General features: G+C 36.2%; 1 protein-coding gene across 1 annotated transcript; it reads left to right on the plus strand.

The window, feature by feature from the left end:
* Positions 1–2,233: 2,233 nt before the first annotated feature.
* LOC104098443 (methylesterase 17-like) lies at positions 2,234–5,176 on the plus strand. Its single transcript, XM_070199410.1, has 4 exons — positions 2,234–2,621; positions 2,886–3,026; positions 4,389–4,532; positions 4,653–5,176. Exons 1-4 carry the CDS (start codon positions 2,343–2,345, stop codon positions 4,923–4,925), a joined length of 837 nt encoding a protein of 278 aa, XP_070055511.1. The 5' UTR covers positions 2,234–2,342; the 3' UTR covers positions 4,926–5,176.
* Positions 5,177–16,252: the final 11,076 nt, after the last annotated feature.

The following is a 16,252-nucleotide window of genomic DNA, read 5'->3' on the forward strand; positions in this document are numbered from 1 at the left end:
CTTTGGACATTAATTTATCTTGCTTTTTTATAAATTATTCTCTACACAATTTGGTTGGTATTTCATTCTTTTTTTTACAGTCAATATTCGATATATTTCTACTTATTTTTTTGATTTGTACCAAGTTATACTACGTATCCTTAGAACTACGCATAAATTCAACTCTATCCGTTTTTCGGGTAAATACTAATATCTAAAGATTTGCTGTGAAAATTGAAATTGAGAGCTTGTTTGGAAAGCCACCATGTAATTTGATGTAATTACACAGTTTTGGCATGTCTGACCATGTAATTACTTGGTCAGCATGTAATTGGGTGTAATTGAGGGGGTGTAATAACACTCTGCAATTCTCAAAGGGAGGTCATAATTGCTTGTAATTACATGGTGTAATTATCAGGTTATATTTGAATCTCTTGTTTTTTCTTTTTAATTTACTTTCTATTTCTTTTTAATTTTAATTTTTTAAACTTTTTAATTTTTTTTTTCAAATGTTACTTTTTATATTATTTATTTTTCCCTTATTTCTCATTTTTCAATATTTACTTCACTTGTTTCTATATGATTTCTCATATTATATCTTCTTTTTTTATTGCACTTAGTTATGTTATAATTCTAATTTTTTTTAAATTATACCTCATAATTTTAGAAAGAATAAGTCACACACAAACTTGACTTATAATAAGTGATGTCACTAAAGTTGAATTTTATTATAGGATGATGTTATATGCAAACTTAATTATGTTAAAATAATATAGAATAGACAGTAACTTGTTAGTAGGTCCCAAATGGTCTCGTAAATAAAAGAAAGCATACAATTATGAATTATCATCCCAGCTGTCAATTATGAAATTTAGTACTATAAGATGGCCATATGATTGAAGGCTCACCTTCCAAAGGTAGTCAGCCACTCCGCTCCCTACTGACTTTTAAAGTACTTTAATCTTTTTTTTTTTTAAAGAAAAGATGTATTTGCTAATTCCTAGATTCGTACAGTACACCAGTCTAACGTTTTCCTCTTATTTTTTGGGAGAAAACAGCTCGCTGGATTCTTCATAAATTAAGTCATAGTTAATCATTAATAATTAGCTCTAAATGATGTATAATTTGCAGGTTTGCATTTCAAAATATAAGTAAACTCCTTATATTATGTTAACCCGAATAAACAAATCAGTGTCAACAAGCTTACGGGATGAATATACTTTTACGATATAGGTTCGACATAACCAATAATTTTGATCCAAATCTTAATATGTTTGTTTTCAAAATTCATTCACTATGTAAAAATTATGGTTCCGGCCGACGAGCTTGAGTTTTAAAAATAATAGTATGAAAAAAATTACCTGTATTCTCGAAAATTGAACGTCTTCAAAAAAATTTAACTTTCATCATTGTGAGTGTACTTTCTTTTATATTATAAAATATACTATAGCATATTACACTAACAAATTTTTAGTTTTAAGTGCATTATTAGGGTTTGCTGTGAACAATTACTTATTGTTGCAAGTTCATTTTACTCGATGTGTAGCTATTTTATATATATATATATATATATATATATATATATATATAAAATTTTTCTTATGATAGTACTGTGACTACTGTCATTAATTAGTAAAACCGAAGATACAATACTTTTTGTTTCATTATAAACAATTGCCACTTTTCTGTGTCTAGATTTTCTAAGTATTCTGTCTCTCCCATATTTAAAACAAGTACTGCAAAGGATTTCATATTATTAGTGGTATTCCGTATTCTCATCCGGATAAAGTGAATACGTATATATGTTCATTTTGAGAGCAAAGTCAATTTTAGAACTATATATATACCTTCATTTGTATTTTAATATCACTTTAAAAAGTCAAACGTAACAATAAGAAGTGCTAAATCCAATAAAGTTTATCCATCATTGAATCCATCCCATTATTTGGAAGTCAACCAATATTTTTTATTTTGACTTTTTGCAGACGGTTTTTAAATTTAATACTAAATTTCTTAATCTATTCTAAATATGCAGAATTTCATTATGAAAACTAGAATAATAAATAATTAAATAAAAAATTCAACATTTTACTTCAAGCTTCATCATTCATTTTGGAACCGAAAAGAGTATTAAAAATCAAATATTTCCACTAGGACATGAAATAATGTTGAAATATAATGGTATTAATATGTACTATAGATCATGACATTTGGAGACTATCTCAACTATATATATTGACAAACAGCAAAACAACTATTCCAACTATAAATTAGAACCTTCCTGACTCTGAAAGAAAAACAAATTAAGAGAAGGAAAGCTTAGGTTGAAACACAGAACATTTTAGAGCCTAGCCATATTCAAGATGGGAGAAGAATTTGTAGACATGAAGTTGGAAATAGAGAAGACGAAGGTGCCACCACAGCCACAACGAGCCCATTTCGTTCTAATACATGGAATAGGGGGAGGAGGGTGGTGCTGGTACAAAATTAGGTCTCTTATGGAGAATTCCGGCTACAAAGTCACATGTCTTGACCTTAAAGGTGCTGGCATCGACCAAGCTGACCCGAACACCATTGTTTCTTTTGATGAATACAACAAGCCTCTCATCGATTTTTTGTCATCTTTGCCTGATAGTGAACAGGTTTTTTCTCCGATCCACTCTCATTTCATAATTAATGATATGACATATTTAAAATTTAGAGTTAGTGGATAATATTCTACGTACTCTTCATACTTATGCTAATTTTTTTCTCACACATTATATATATAGTTTTGTTTTTAATTAGTTTAAATATTTTTCTTGTAAAGTTACATGCATATTTGTGATACTTTAATTTAATTTAGTGGTCAAATTAAGGAAATACGACTTAATTAAGTATGATGTTATTTATTATATTGTGTATAGGTAATATTGGTAGGACATAGCGCTGGAGGGCTGAGTGTTACAGATGCAACCCATAAATTCCCAAAGAAAGTAAAGGTGGCAGTGTATATAGCAGCAACCATGTTGAGAACTGGTTTTGTGACTACACAAGATGTTAAAGATGTAAGTACTCTCTTTCCTTATTAAACCATCATATCATTTATATGATCATGATAAATGGAAAATGGAAAATGCATGCGTTTGATATTATTAAGATCGTACTTAATTACATATAAAGGTTGTATATATAGGGAGGGATGTGGACAGGGGCGAAGTCACCTTTTACTAAGGATTCGTCGAAATATTACAAAAAATTATATTGTGTATATAAGTAAAATATTAATTTTAAATGTATAAAACATATATTGAACATCCTTTGTCAAATTTTCTTTTTACTTCTTTTAAGTCTGAATACGTTTAAAAAAAAATTTGGTTTTGCCACCGGACGTGGAGAGGGTTTTATTGGATTTTCTTAGGTAGGGAAAGCCTAAAAGAGAATAGGACATGTCTATTTTGTCTTCAAAGAGTAAAAACAAAGAAGATGGACAGAGATAGTAAGAGGATAGGGAGTGGCAGTGACATAATATTTGTCTGTGGGAAACAAAACGTAACAAGCTGCGTCATCCTAAAGAAATGCTACTGATCATAATCTATACCTGTTTATTTGAATTTCATAATATACATTTCGTTTTCAATATTAATCGTTACGGAAAAATTGAATTTGTACAAAATATTTAATTTGACTGTTTTATGAAAAAATTAACAAGTCGATATATTCAAATAAATGTATTGTTAATTAAATGAGACGCTTTAAAAGAGAGAAAATAGTTTAAATAAATAATATTCTTATGATTAAAGCTATTAAATGTATTTTTTTAGGAATATGCAAGAAAATTTAAAGACAAATGAAATGACTAGAGATAGTATCACTTTAAAAAGGCAAACAGTCAGAGTTCTAAAACAATTTATTTTGCCTAGCGTCGAATATATATATATATATATATATATATATATATATATATATATATATATATATATATATCCCATATTTAGTGAGCCAGCAATTTTTTTTATTATGACTTTTCAAAAGTTTGATATTAAGAGTAGAATTTATATTTATAATGTACAACATAAGGCCCTGTAGCTTTAGGTTGCTGTGGCATTGTCCGCCTGACCCTCTCCAAAGGGCATTACAGTATTATATACTATTCATTATTTAATCCTAATTAATTCCTTAGGCAACCAAAGTTTTCCTGCAAGCAAGCTCAATTATTTAATTAATCAACACCTAATCTATCATAAATTGTAGCGGTTCTTACATTAATTAGTATAAGTGATGCTCGCGGTTTTGCCGACCTGCGTCTTTTATTCATCAGCTGCAAGTTGCAACGCAATTAATTTATTCTGCCAGCTTTTAAAAAGCTTTATAAAAATAAAAATTCAAAATATAGTGCTTGACCATTTATAATCTTATTGTAATTACAGGGAGTCCCCGATTTATCAGATTTTGGAGAATTTGCTGATGTATATGACATGGGGTTCGGTTCAGGACCCGATCAACCTCCAACCAGTATAGTTGTCAAGAAAAGTTTACAACGCAAAATTATTTATCATATCAGCCCACTTGAGGTAATTAAATATTGCGAATTCACTTCACCCAGCATTGTAAATGAAACTAATTAACCTTATACGCGCAGCTTTATCACCTCTGTTTTATAAACATGCATGTTTCATTTTGGTTTTAATTAGGATTCAACATTAGCGACAATGGTATTGCGTCCAGGACCAATTCAAGCGTTACAAAGCGCGCGATTCAAAGAAGAAGGCGAGGGAGCAGAGAATGTGCCTCGAATCTACATAAGAACGGCATATGATCGAGTGATGAAGACGGAGCAGCAAGACGCAATGATCAGAAAATGGCAACCCCAACATGTGTATACCTTGGAAAGTGATCATAGCCCATTCTTCTCTGCTCCTTTCGCGCTATTCGGTTTGCTTCTCAAGGTTGCTGCTTCTTTTTAGTGCAGTTGACTAAAGATAGTCTCGTCTCCAACTCTTGTTCTTGGCTTAGGGAAATTCATTGGAGGAGTTCGTGTTGCATTTCAAGAGCTAAAAGAAATAAGATACATGGAAAGTACTGTCTCCTAAAAGGACCTATTGGTTAGAGCGTCGTCGTGCTAATAACGCACCTTCATGAGCCATTTTATTTTTTCCCATTTATTATCAAATGGTGTATACTTATGGGCCCGCTATGATGAGTGATTCAATGAATATGGAATTATGGATTCAAACACCACCACCACAACAACACAGTATTATTCCACTAGTGTAATCTGCGGAGGGTAGTATGATACGCAGACGTTACCTCTACCCTGGGGTAGAGAGGCTGTTTCCGATAGACCCTCCACTCCTTCCCTCCAAGAACTCTCCACCTTGTTCTTGGGTGACTCGAACTCACAACCTCTTGCTTGGAAGCAACAAAATAAGCGGCGGACTGTATATGGACATTCTACCTTTGTTTAATCTAATGCAAATACAAATATTTCGCACATAAAATCATAGAAGATAAACTAATTGGAATTTGAATATCACTATTCAATAATCGGATCTTGTGATATAAGGATAAACGAGAACCTAAATTTCATCCAAATTTTAAGGTTATTAAATACAAATGAAAAAGGGAAAATAAAATCTGAAAAGATAAATCTTCTATCTATATAGGAGAAGCAAGTCAATGTGATGATGCCAAGTGTAACAACAGAAAATTTAACAAGTGTAAAATTTTAGGACAAAGCTCCAACAAATTTGGAGATTCAAAAATTATTTTTAAAAAAAGAAAAAAAGAAAATGATAAAAAACAAAGACACAAAGAAATTACCTACCTAAAATTAACTACTCATGAGGGTTGGTTTAGGTTAGTTAATTTCTTTGTTTTTTTTAACTTTTTAAATCATTTTCGTTTTTCGTTTCAAAAATAAAAAGTGTATTTATTCATTAAAATTCAGAAAATATTATTAAGAACAAGAGAATAAAATTTAAAAATATATATATTACAAGAGTAATAATATATATCTTCTATTATATTACAAAAAGAAAGTAACAGACAAAAATATTAAAAAAAAGTAATATGATAATAAATTTTTTGTTAACAATGAAATAATACTAAATATTGGATAATATAATAAAGAAAAATACATAACAAAAAAGTTATTCTATGCCTATTGTTGATACCCAATTTTGCCCTCATATTTTTTTCAAATAGTATATATATTTTTAAAATATCATTTTGCATCATTACTTAAATTACAAGAGTTATACAAGTATTTTCTATAGTTTTTATAATTTATTTATTTTTTTAAAAAAGCTTTAAAATTGATTTTCTTGCATTTAAATTACTTGAATATTTATTAATTACCTCTTAAATTATTTTGTTATGACTTAATTATCCAAAGTTATTATTTGCATCAAAATATATGTTTCAGAATATTTTACTTTATTTTATATAAGTATATTTATATTTTTAAGCTATTTACATAATTTTGCAATAATAGCCTATATGTTGTGCATAATTATATTTTTATTACATTATTTGTACCCAAGTAGAATTTTATATTTTTACAATGTTAAATTATTATTTTCAAGCAACTTACTACACAAACAATATTTTTATTATTTTTTAATTACTTTTTATAAATAATTTTTATAATTTTTCGTGTATTTAATTTGTAGCCCAAATTTGGGGCTAATTTCGGACCAAACAGACCCAAATCACTGGCCCAGAGATCTCCAACCCTTAGCCCAACCTCCTTTGGCCCAAACCAAACGACCCCTATCCCAAACCCGGTCGGGACCCGTTACAACGACCTGCTCCGTTTTCTTCTAATCCTAGCTGTTGATCTCTCAAGTTCAACGGCCCACAATCACCCCTCTGCTTTAAACTAACCAAACCCACCCAAACCCCTACCATTTGTCTAAGACGGCCGCCCCTAAATCCTCTCTTCTCCTCCCCTCTCAAACCCTAGCAGCCGCATTTCTTATTCTATCCAACTCCGACCTCAACATGGAATCACTCCATGATTCCCTTTCCATTTATGCTCTGTCTCGTTGTTTCTTACACGATTTTGGTATCACATAGTACTCGTCTATTTTTGGCAAGTGCGAGGCTCCGAATCGAGGAAATCAAGCTCCATTTTGTTTAAATCCAGATGATATTTCTTCTGTATACACTCATTACCAGGCTGAATGGGTCCGATTCAGTGATATCTCTGACTAATGTGTTCTTCTTTTTGAACTAGGGTTTACCCGATTTTTCTCCTAAATTTATTCTGAATTGATTTTGCATGCTTTTCTTTCCTTATTTTTGTGTTTGATTAATTATGTTTCCTTCTTTCTTCGTTCAATTTTACTACTATATAAACCCCTCTCCTAACCCCTTTTAACGGACCTGAATCATTGTTATCCTCTCATACTCTCACTCACTCGATACTATTCTGAATCTATTGCTCTTGGCTGACTGAAAGCCAAGGCCATCAGAATCCTCTCTAACGACCTCCCTAGTGCGAGCACTACTCAGGGCTCATTTGAGGCTCCTATGAACTCTAACGCACTAGGATTTGGGTCTTTTAGTTGTTCTCTTTGCTGGTGATATTCGAGTTATTTCTGACACTTAGCCTTCTCTTCTATTTTTGTTTGTTGAATCTACAAACTGGTGAGTGTCTTGACTTTGCAATTCTATCCTCTTTTGCTTGTTTCCAGTGCTTTGCACATCCATGTTGTTCGAACCAATATGACTCCAATATAGTATTGTAATCATTGGCAAGTTTACTTGCATTGTAGCTATTCTGCAATTCTGAATCTCCTAGTATCACAACCTGCCTAGTTCTTTAAACTCCTATGTGTTCGGCTTGAATGACTTTGTATCTTTAAGTTTGCTTTGTTGTTCTGTTATTTATTGTGAGTTTGTCTCATGCCTTGTTTTGGATTCTCGCACTGAAATTCCTAGGGAATCATCTCTTACCCAGAATTTGCCTTAATGAACTTCTAGTGATAATTCCTTTATGTGAACTCTATTTTTTACCTGCTTACACGAACCATATTTGTTGTCGCAATGTTTTAACCAAACTTGTTGCTTTGTTCTAGTGCTTGGTCAATCCTGCATTGTTTGGTATTGCTTATGCTTCTAGTTGAATCCCAATATATTTAGGTTCCATGATCATGCATAGTTGACTGGCTTAAGTTTTGAGTTTGCCTGTTCTATTTAACTTTAAGATAATATGTCTTCCTACCATGACACCTTTGGACTTTGAGATATTTGTGTTATACTCAGCATGATTAGGCTTCTCATCGATTGCTTGCTTGCCTGTTTGTCGTGTGTAATTGTCATTTCCTGACTATGACTATTTCTGACCATTCATGATTTAGACTCCTAGGTTTTAAAATCCTTTTAGGCCAATGCTCTATTCTAAACTCATTCTGAAAAATTAGCATGTTCACCTCGTATGTGCCTAGTATGTTCACCATTTTAATCTAAAATGCCATGTCTCCTTAACTCTCCTAATGTTATGTCTATCTTTATCATGCTATCACCTGCTTAATAATGTAACCTATGTTGCATTTACCATGTTTCAAGTCTAGTTTATTGACTCTCCTAGTTTCCTATTCTTTGTTTAATCAATGATGTCACTCTTGCTTCTGAAATGCTAATATGTTTATGAATCTTGCTAAATGTCATACAACCCCGTCTCTATGAGGTGATGCTTTAGAACTGTTTGGTTGGTTTCATGTATGGTCTATTAATTTATTTGGTAAATTGGTCAATATTGGGCTGGATATGAGTCCATGTGTGGCTTTGTGCTGTGCAAATGGGCATACTCTCCTATTTTTGGGAAGAGTTTGGATCCGGGCCTGCTATCCAAATGAAAGAGTCTATTGAAGGCCCAGGCAGTGATGGGGTTAACTCTTCTTAAGTCTGCACTATTTGTTGGGCATGTAATCATCTTGGCATCACAGTGTTGAACTGTGTCCTTAAGGATAAGCAGATGTGGGTCATCATACTGACACTCTCTGATTCGATCATAAAGAGAAGACTGAGAAATCACAAAAGCCAAAACTTGGCTCGGCTCGGAAACATCCAATCTAAAAAACTGGTTGGCCAAGGCCTGAACATCCAAGGCTAAAGGCCTCTCTGCTACCGGTAAATATGCTAAGCTACCCAACCTCTCCGCCTTACGACTCAAGGCATCATCCACTATATTAGCCTTCTCGGGGTGATAAAGAATGGTGATATCATAATCTTTAAGCAGCTTCAACCATCTCTGCTACCACAAATTAAGATCCTTCTGTTTAAACAGATGTTGTAGACTCCGGTGATCGGTATAAACCTCACAATGGACACCGTATAAATAATGCCGCCAAATCTTCAAGGCATGAATAATAGCTGCTAACTCAAGGTCGTGGACTGGATATTTCTTCTCAGGTACCTTTAACTGTCTGGACGCATAGGCAATCACCCTACCGTCTTGCATCAACACTGCGCCGAGACCAATACGCGATGCATCACAATACACAGTATAAGACCCTGATCCTGTAGGCAACAATACTGGGGCTGTAGTCAAACCTGTCTTGAGCTTTTGAAAGCTCTCATCACATTCCTCGGTCCACCTGAACGGAGCACCCTTCTGGGTCAATTTGGTCATAAGTGCAGCAATAGAAGAGAAACCCTCTACGAATCGGCGATAATACCCCGCCAAACCAAGGAAACTCCGAAACTCCGTAGTTGAGGACGGTCTGGACCAACTCTGCACTGCCTCAATCTTCTTCGGATCTACCTTGATCCCCTTGCACAAAACTATATGACCCAAAAATCCCACTGAATCAGGCTAGAATTCACACTTTGAAAATTTTGCATATAACTTCTTTTCCCTCAAAGTCTGAAGCACAGTCCTCAGATGCTGCTCATGATCCTCCCGGCTCCGGGAGTACACCAGAATGTTGTCAATAAACACAATGACGAATGAGTCAAGATAGGGCTGAAATACACAGTTCATCAAATGCATAAATGTTGCTGGGGCGTTGGTCAGCCCAAAAGACATCTCAAGGAACTCATAATGACCATACCGAGTCCTGAAAGCAGTCTTCGGGATATCTGGCTCCCGAATCTTCAGCTGGTGATAGCCTGAACGCAAGTCAATTTTTGAGAATACTCTGGCATGGTAGACCTAGCATAGCCAACGTCACCGTCTTGGTATAACAATAAAGGATAGCGTGATAGGGCGACAACCAGTCCATGCCCAACATAATATCGAAATCTACCATACTGAGCAATAATAAATCAGCTCTGGTCTCAAAATCACTGATAAAAATCAAACACGACTGATACACGCGGTCAACAATAATAGATTCACCCACAGGTGTAGATACATAAACGGAAGAACTCAAAGAATCACGGGATACGCCCAAATACGGGGCAAAATAAGATGACACATAAGAATAAGTGGAGCCTGGATCAAATAAAACTGAGGCATCCCTATGACAGACCGGAACAATACCTATGATAACAGAATCGGATGCAACTGCCTCTGTACTAGCAGAAATGGCATAATATCTGGCCTGGCCTCCCCCTCTAGGGTGACCTCTACCTGTCCGACATCCACCTCTAGCTGGCTGTGCAGGTGGAGTAGCAACTAGTGCAGTAATCATGGCCTGAAAAGACTGAGGGCCCTGTGTAATAGGTGGGGCCTGAGAAATCCGTGGAGGTGCACCCCTCCTAAGTCTGGGGAAATCCCTCATTATATGACGAGTGTCACCACACTCAAAATAAACCCTCGGAGGACGTGGCTGCTGAGGCTGGCTCGGGCCTGAGCGGTTGGACTAACCGCTGAAAGCACCCCGTGCAGGAGGTACAGTAGACACTGGCGGTGCATAATATGGAACCTGAGGTCTAGGAGTAGCCGGAGTACTGCTGGAAGCTGGAAGTGCTGAATGAATAGGACGGCCCACATAACCTCTACCATGACGGGCTGCAGCTAGGGCACGAGAGCTATTATATGTGCCAAAATCTTGAGGTCTCTTAGCTTCCCTCTCTTCTCTTTCTCTCGAGTATGCATACCCTTCAATCTCCTAGAAATTGACACCGCATGTTGGTATGTGATGTCCATCTCCAGTTCTCGGGCCATACTGAATCTGATACTAGGGTGGAGCCCCTCAATAAATTGATGAAACCACTCTCTAACAGTAGCAACCAAGCCTAGTGCATGCCTAGCAAAATCACTGAATCGGACCGCATACTCTGACATGGTCATAGAACCCTGGCACAACTGCTCAAACTCTGCGCGCCATGTATCTCTGAGACTTTGAGGAACATACTCCCTCAAGAACATATCTGAAAACTGAGTCCAAGTGAGTGAAGCTGTCTCGACCAGACTATCCAACTCGTGTGCCTGCCACTACTGGTAGGTCGCTCCTCTAAGTTGGAATGCCGTGAAAGAAACCCCACTAGAATCCACAATACCCATAGTATGGAGGATATTGTGACATTCCTCAAGAAAACCCCAAGCATCATCTGAAGCCAAACTACTGAAAGTGGAAGGGTGGTACTTCTTGTACCTCTCGAGCCTGAGCTGCTCCCCCTCCGAAACTACTGACCTAACCTCGAGCCTAACTGGGACAACTGGATGCACTGGTATAACCTCTGGAGCATGGTCAACCTGGGCCCGTGGCTCTGGGGTACGGACGGCGGGAGTTTGTGCTCCTCCCCCGGCCTGATATGTGGCAGGAGCAAGTGGAATTAACCCTACCTGAGCTAGAGTGCCAAACATGCTCAGAAACTGGGCAAGAGTCTCCTGAAGTGTAGGAGTAGTAACAGGCGTCTCAGGTGCCTGCTCTCCAACTGGAGCTACTGGTGGCTCCTCTGCAGCAGCTCGTGCGGGTGCTCTGGCTACACCACGTGGACGTCCTTGACCTCTACCCCGGCCTCTGTCCCGGCCCCGGCCTCTTGCGGCTCTAACAGCGGGTGTAAGTGTTTGATCATCAGATCCACTTCTGCGTGTCCTCACCATCTGTGAGAGAATAAGAAGATAATGATTTAGAATTTCGAAGTCAACAAATGCGCACGATAAGGAATCAAAGAAGTGAACATTTTCTAACAGTTCCATGGTCTCCTGAAGATAAGTACAGACATCCACATACCGATCCGCGAGACTCTACTAAACCTGCTTGTGACTCATCCTCATCCCTAACTTGTCACGACCCCAATTTCCCTCCGTAAAATAAATCTCAACATATAAAATAAATCAAACCACGATTCAATTATGTGGAATACAAAACTGAAACTCAAATCTCAACATATAAAATAAATCAAACCACGAATCAAATAGTTACAACTCCCAAAACCTGGTAGAAATAAGTCATAAGCTTCTAAGAATTTATTCTAAGTGTCTCCATACATCAGAGTCTAAAGAGAATAAGGAAAAATAACATAATAAGGATAGAAGGGGACTCTGAGGTCTGCGGAACGCTGGCAGATATACCTTGAAGTCTCCGCGTACGGGTAGTTCACTGAGGCCTGGTCTGATAGGAAGTACCTGGATCTGCACAAAAAGATGTGCAGAAGCGTAGTATGAGTACACCACAGCGGTACTCAGTAAGTGTCAAGCCTAACCTCGGTAGAGTAGTGACGAGGTCAGGTCAGGCCCTACTGGAATAATAAAAGACAGGGTGAAAAGTTTAACAATATACTAATAATAATGACAATGGAAATGAACCATGTAACGGGGTATGTCATAATTTAAATACCCAGAATAAGGGCAAATAATACCTCGCAGAAGGAAAATAGAAATTTACAACCTTAAGGAAAACACAAAAATAACCAAAGGCAAATACAGCCATAAAGAAACATCAACAAGGGCACTCCCGAGGTACCGCCTCGTAGTCCGAAATCATAAATAAATTCACAATATCTCATTTCCTTATATCACCGCGGGAGCCTTCACATTTAAATTTTAAGGAAATTATTTTTTCTGAAATAACATCCCGCGTTTTAACCACCTTTATCACACCGCATGACTTCTAGAAATTCCCCTACTAGCCACGCGTATCAAGCCACCCTTATCTCACCGCATGCGTTTCAACACCCAGATCTTATACCACCGCATGCGTATCAATATCATAATATATCACAATTTGCCCCTCAAGTGCCCAAATATTTTAACTTGCCAAAATAAATCAACAACAACATTATTCTCCATAATAAGGAGCTCACGGCTCAATCACAATGAATACAAAAATCTCACAAAAATATTCGGGAGGGAATAACTCAACAAAAATAATAGTATTTCATAATTTTAACACGTTGCCTCAACACCAAATTTTAGAATGTCAAATACTTCATATTTATAATATTTAAATTAAGAAATCCAACCTTCAAATAATGCACAGAATAAAAGAAATAAAGTTTCAACTAAACAGGTAAAGCAATTAGCAAGAAAGGTCAGGCAAATTTAAAATATAAAAATAGATCAATGATGATGAATATAACATGATAAAATAATTTAATTAATATGTAACAAAGACCTACACAATTTAAAGATATAATCTTACACATTTAGCCCGTGTACATACTCGTCACCTCATGTACACGACTTTCAATACATCATAATTTCAATATCAATATCAATCCAAAGAAAAATTTCCCCCACACAAGGTAAGACAAGTCACTTACCTCGAATCGGGTAATTCTTTACTCCGCTATGCCTTTGCCTTGCGAATTGGACTCCTAAAGCCCCGTATCTAGTCATAATTAATTTGATTAAATCAATATAATTTATTGGAATTAATTCCATATGAAAATACTAATTTTCCAACAAAATCTGAAATTTAACTCAAAAATCGCCAGTGGGGCCCACGTCTCGGAATCCGACAAAAGTTATAAAATATGAACGCACATTCAACCACGAGTCAAACCATACCAAAATTACTAAATTCCGACATCAACTCGACCCTCAAATATTCAATTTAACCAAGAGGGTTTTCTAAATCTTCCAACTTAAATTACCAATTAAATGTTAAAACAACCATAGATTCGAGTAATTTGACTAAAATTGAGTTAAGAATACTTACCCCAATGTTTTCCTTGAAACATCTCCTGAAAATCGCCTCACCCGAGCTCTTAAAATGGGTAAAAATGGCCAACCCCCGAATTATATGTTCTGTCCAGGGCTTTTCGCACCTGCGACTAACTTAGTCGTTTCTGCGGTCGAGCAGTCGCTTCTGCGACCTCGATCTCAACCCATGCCTGGTCGCTTCTTCGGACCATCTGCTCGCTTCTACGACCTCGGCCTTAAACCATGCCTGGTCGCGACCTCGACCTCAACCCATACATGCGAGCTTAATTCTGCAGGTGCGATTGCACCAGAAGGCCAAAATTTTCAGCAGTTATTTAAGTCCAAATTTCGATCCGTTAGCCATCCGAAACTCACCTGAGGCCCCCGGGACTTCAACCAAATACACCAACAAGTCCTAAAACAACATACGAACTTAGTCAAAACCTCAAATCATATTAAACAACGCTAAAACCACGAATCATACCCCAATTCAAGCCTAATGAAACTAAGAAATTTTAAACTTCTACATTCGATGCCGAAACCTATCAAATCAAGTCCTATTGACCTCAAATTTTGCACACAAGTCATAAATGACGTAACCGACCTATTCAAATTTTCAAAATCGAATTCCGATCCCGATATCAAAAAGCCAACTCCCCAGTCAAACTTCGATGCTTAAATTTCTATTTTAGCCATTTCAAGCCTAATTTAACTACGGACTTCCAAATAATTTTTCGGACACGCTCCTAAGTCCAAAATCACCGTACGGAGCTATTGGAATCATAAAATTCTATTCCGGGGTTGTTTACACATAAGTCAATATCCGGTCAACCATTTCAACTTAAGTTTTCATCCTTGAGACTAAGTGTGTCAATTCATTTCGAAATCTCTCCGGACCCGAACCGACTACCCAGGCAAGTCATATAGCAGCAATAAAGTACAAAATGAGCAGTAAATGGGGAAATTGGACTATAACTCTCAAAACGACTGGCCGGGTCGTTACATATAAGAATCACACACATACTTCACTTAACTTGTCAAAAAATGTTGGCTCAAGTATTTTCTATATTTGTTTCTATATGTACTACTAGACGCTTCTAGATAGCATGCCTATAGGATACAATAACACATGTTTTGCTAATATCCACCTAGATACCATGTTTATAGGGTTTCAATTAATTAATCAATCAACTGCTTCTATTGCTCTTAGCACACTACTCCTTTAGACATCATGACTATATGATCTTAATCAATCAATCGACTACTTCCATTACTTTAATTATACTTCCCCGCTTAGATGACATGACTATAGGGATGAAGTATTATAAAATCAAGTTCAATTGTCAATCCTGCCTATGGGATATTATCACTCGTCTAGAAAACATGTTTATAAAATCAAACGTCATTAATTCTGAGCTTTCAAAAGTTGTACTGCCCCATTGCATAAACAATTTAGAGATCATGCCTATAGGAGCTCTTTAACACCTTTAATCTGCGAATTCATTAGTCAGAAACAACAATGATGTTTGTGTGATGTTGGAGATCAGAATTGCCTAGAAATTATGCATATAGGATTTGACAACTCTAATGCGTCTTAATTCCATAAAATATGTACTGCCTAAACTGCCCGCGTGCATTTGTTGTTTATGTGTGGAAGCTAATTTGAGCCTTTAATTGTCTTTACGTGAATTCTTATCTATTTTGAATGCCGCCTAGTTTTTATCATTTTGAGAAACCTAAGCTGAGTCTAGAACCACCTAATAGAGGTCCAAATCCTCCTGGACCATAGGCATGGGATGGGTAGTGCATGCATAGGGTACGATTTAGAATTGAATTAGAGCGCATTTAAATAAACAACTTCAACATAGTAATTGAGTAGCAGAAAATTGTAACGACCCGACCGGTCATTTTGACCTCTAGTGCATCATTCAGTGGTTTGAGACCTTGAGCAGCTTCACTTCAGGTATTATGACTTGTACGTATGGTCGAAATTTAATTTCGAAAAGTTCGGAGTTGATTTGGAAAGAGAATTCTAATTTCGGAAGCCTTAAGTTGGAAGAATTGACTAAAGTGTACTTTTTGAGTAAACGACCTCAGAATTGGGATTTGAAGGTTCCAACAGGTTCGTATAATAATTTCGGACTTGGGCGTATGCTCGGAGCGGGTTTTGAATGACCCGGGAGCATTACAACGCATATTATGGAAGTTGGCATTTTGGAAAAATTCTCTAAATTTGAGTTGAAGTGCATT

Source organism: Nicotiana tomentosiformis, chromosome 3, assembly GCF_000390325.3.
Source record: "Nicotiana tomentosiformis chromosome 3, ASM39032v3, whole genome shotgun sequence".
In the NCBI taxonomy this organism is placed as follows: Eukaryota; Viridiplantae; Streptophyta; class Magnoliopsida; order Solanales; family Solanaceae; genus Nicotiana; species Nicotiana tomentosiformis.

What these genes read in the sequence shown, in the direction of transcription:
- LOC104098443 (XM_070199410.1), top strand. Translation starts at nt 2,343, where the DNA reads ATGGGAGAAGAATTTGTAGACATGAAGTTGGAAATAGAGAAGACGAAG. An exon ending in CTTTGCCTGATAGTGAACAG is followed by an intron (nt 2,622 to 2,885) that starts GTTTTTTCTCCG and finishes TATTGTGTATAG; the next exon opens with GTAATATTGGTAGGACATAG. An exon ending in ATCATATCAGCCCACTTGAG is followed by an intron (nt 4,533 to 4,652) that starts GTAATTAAATAT and finishes GGTTTTAATTAG; the next exon opens with GATTCAACATTAGCGACAAT.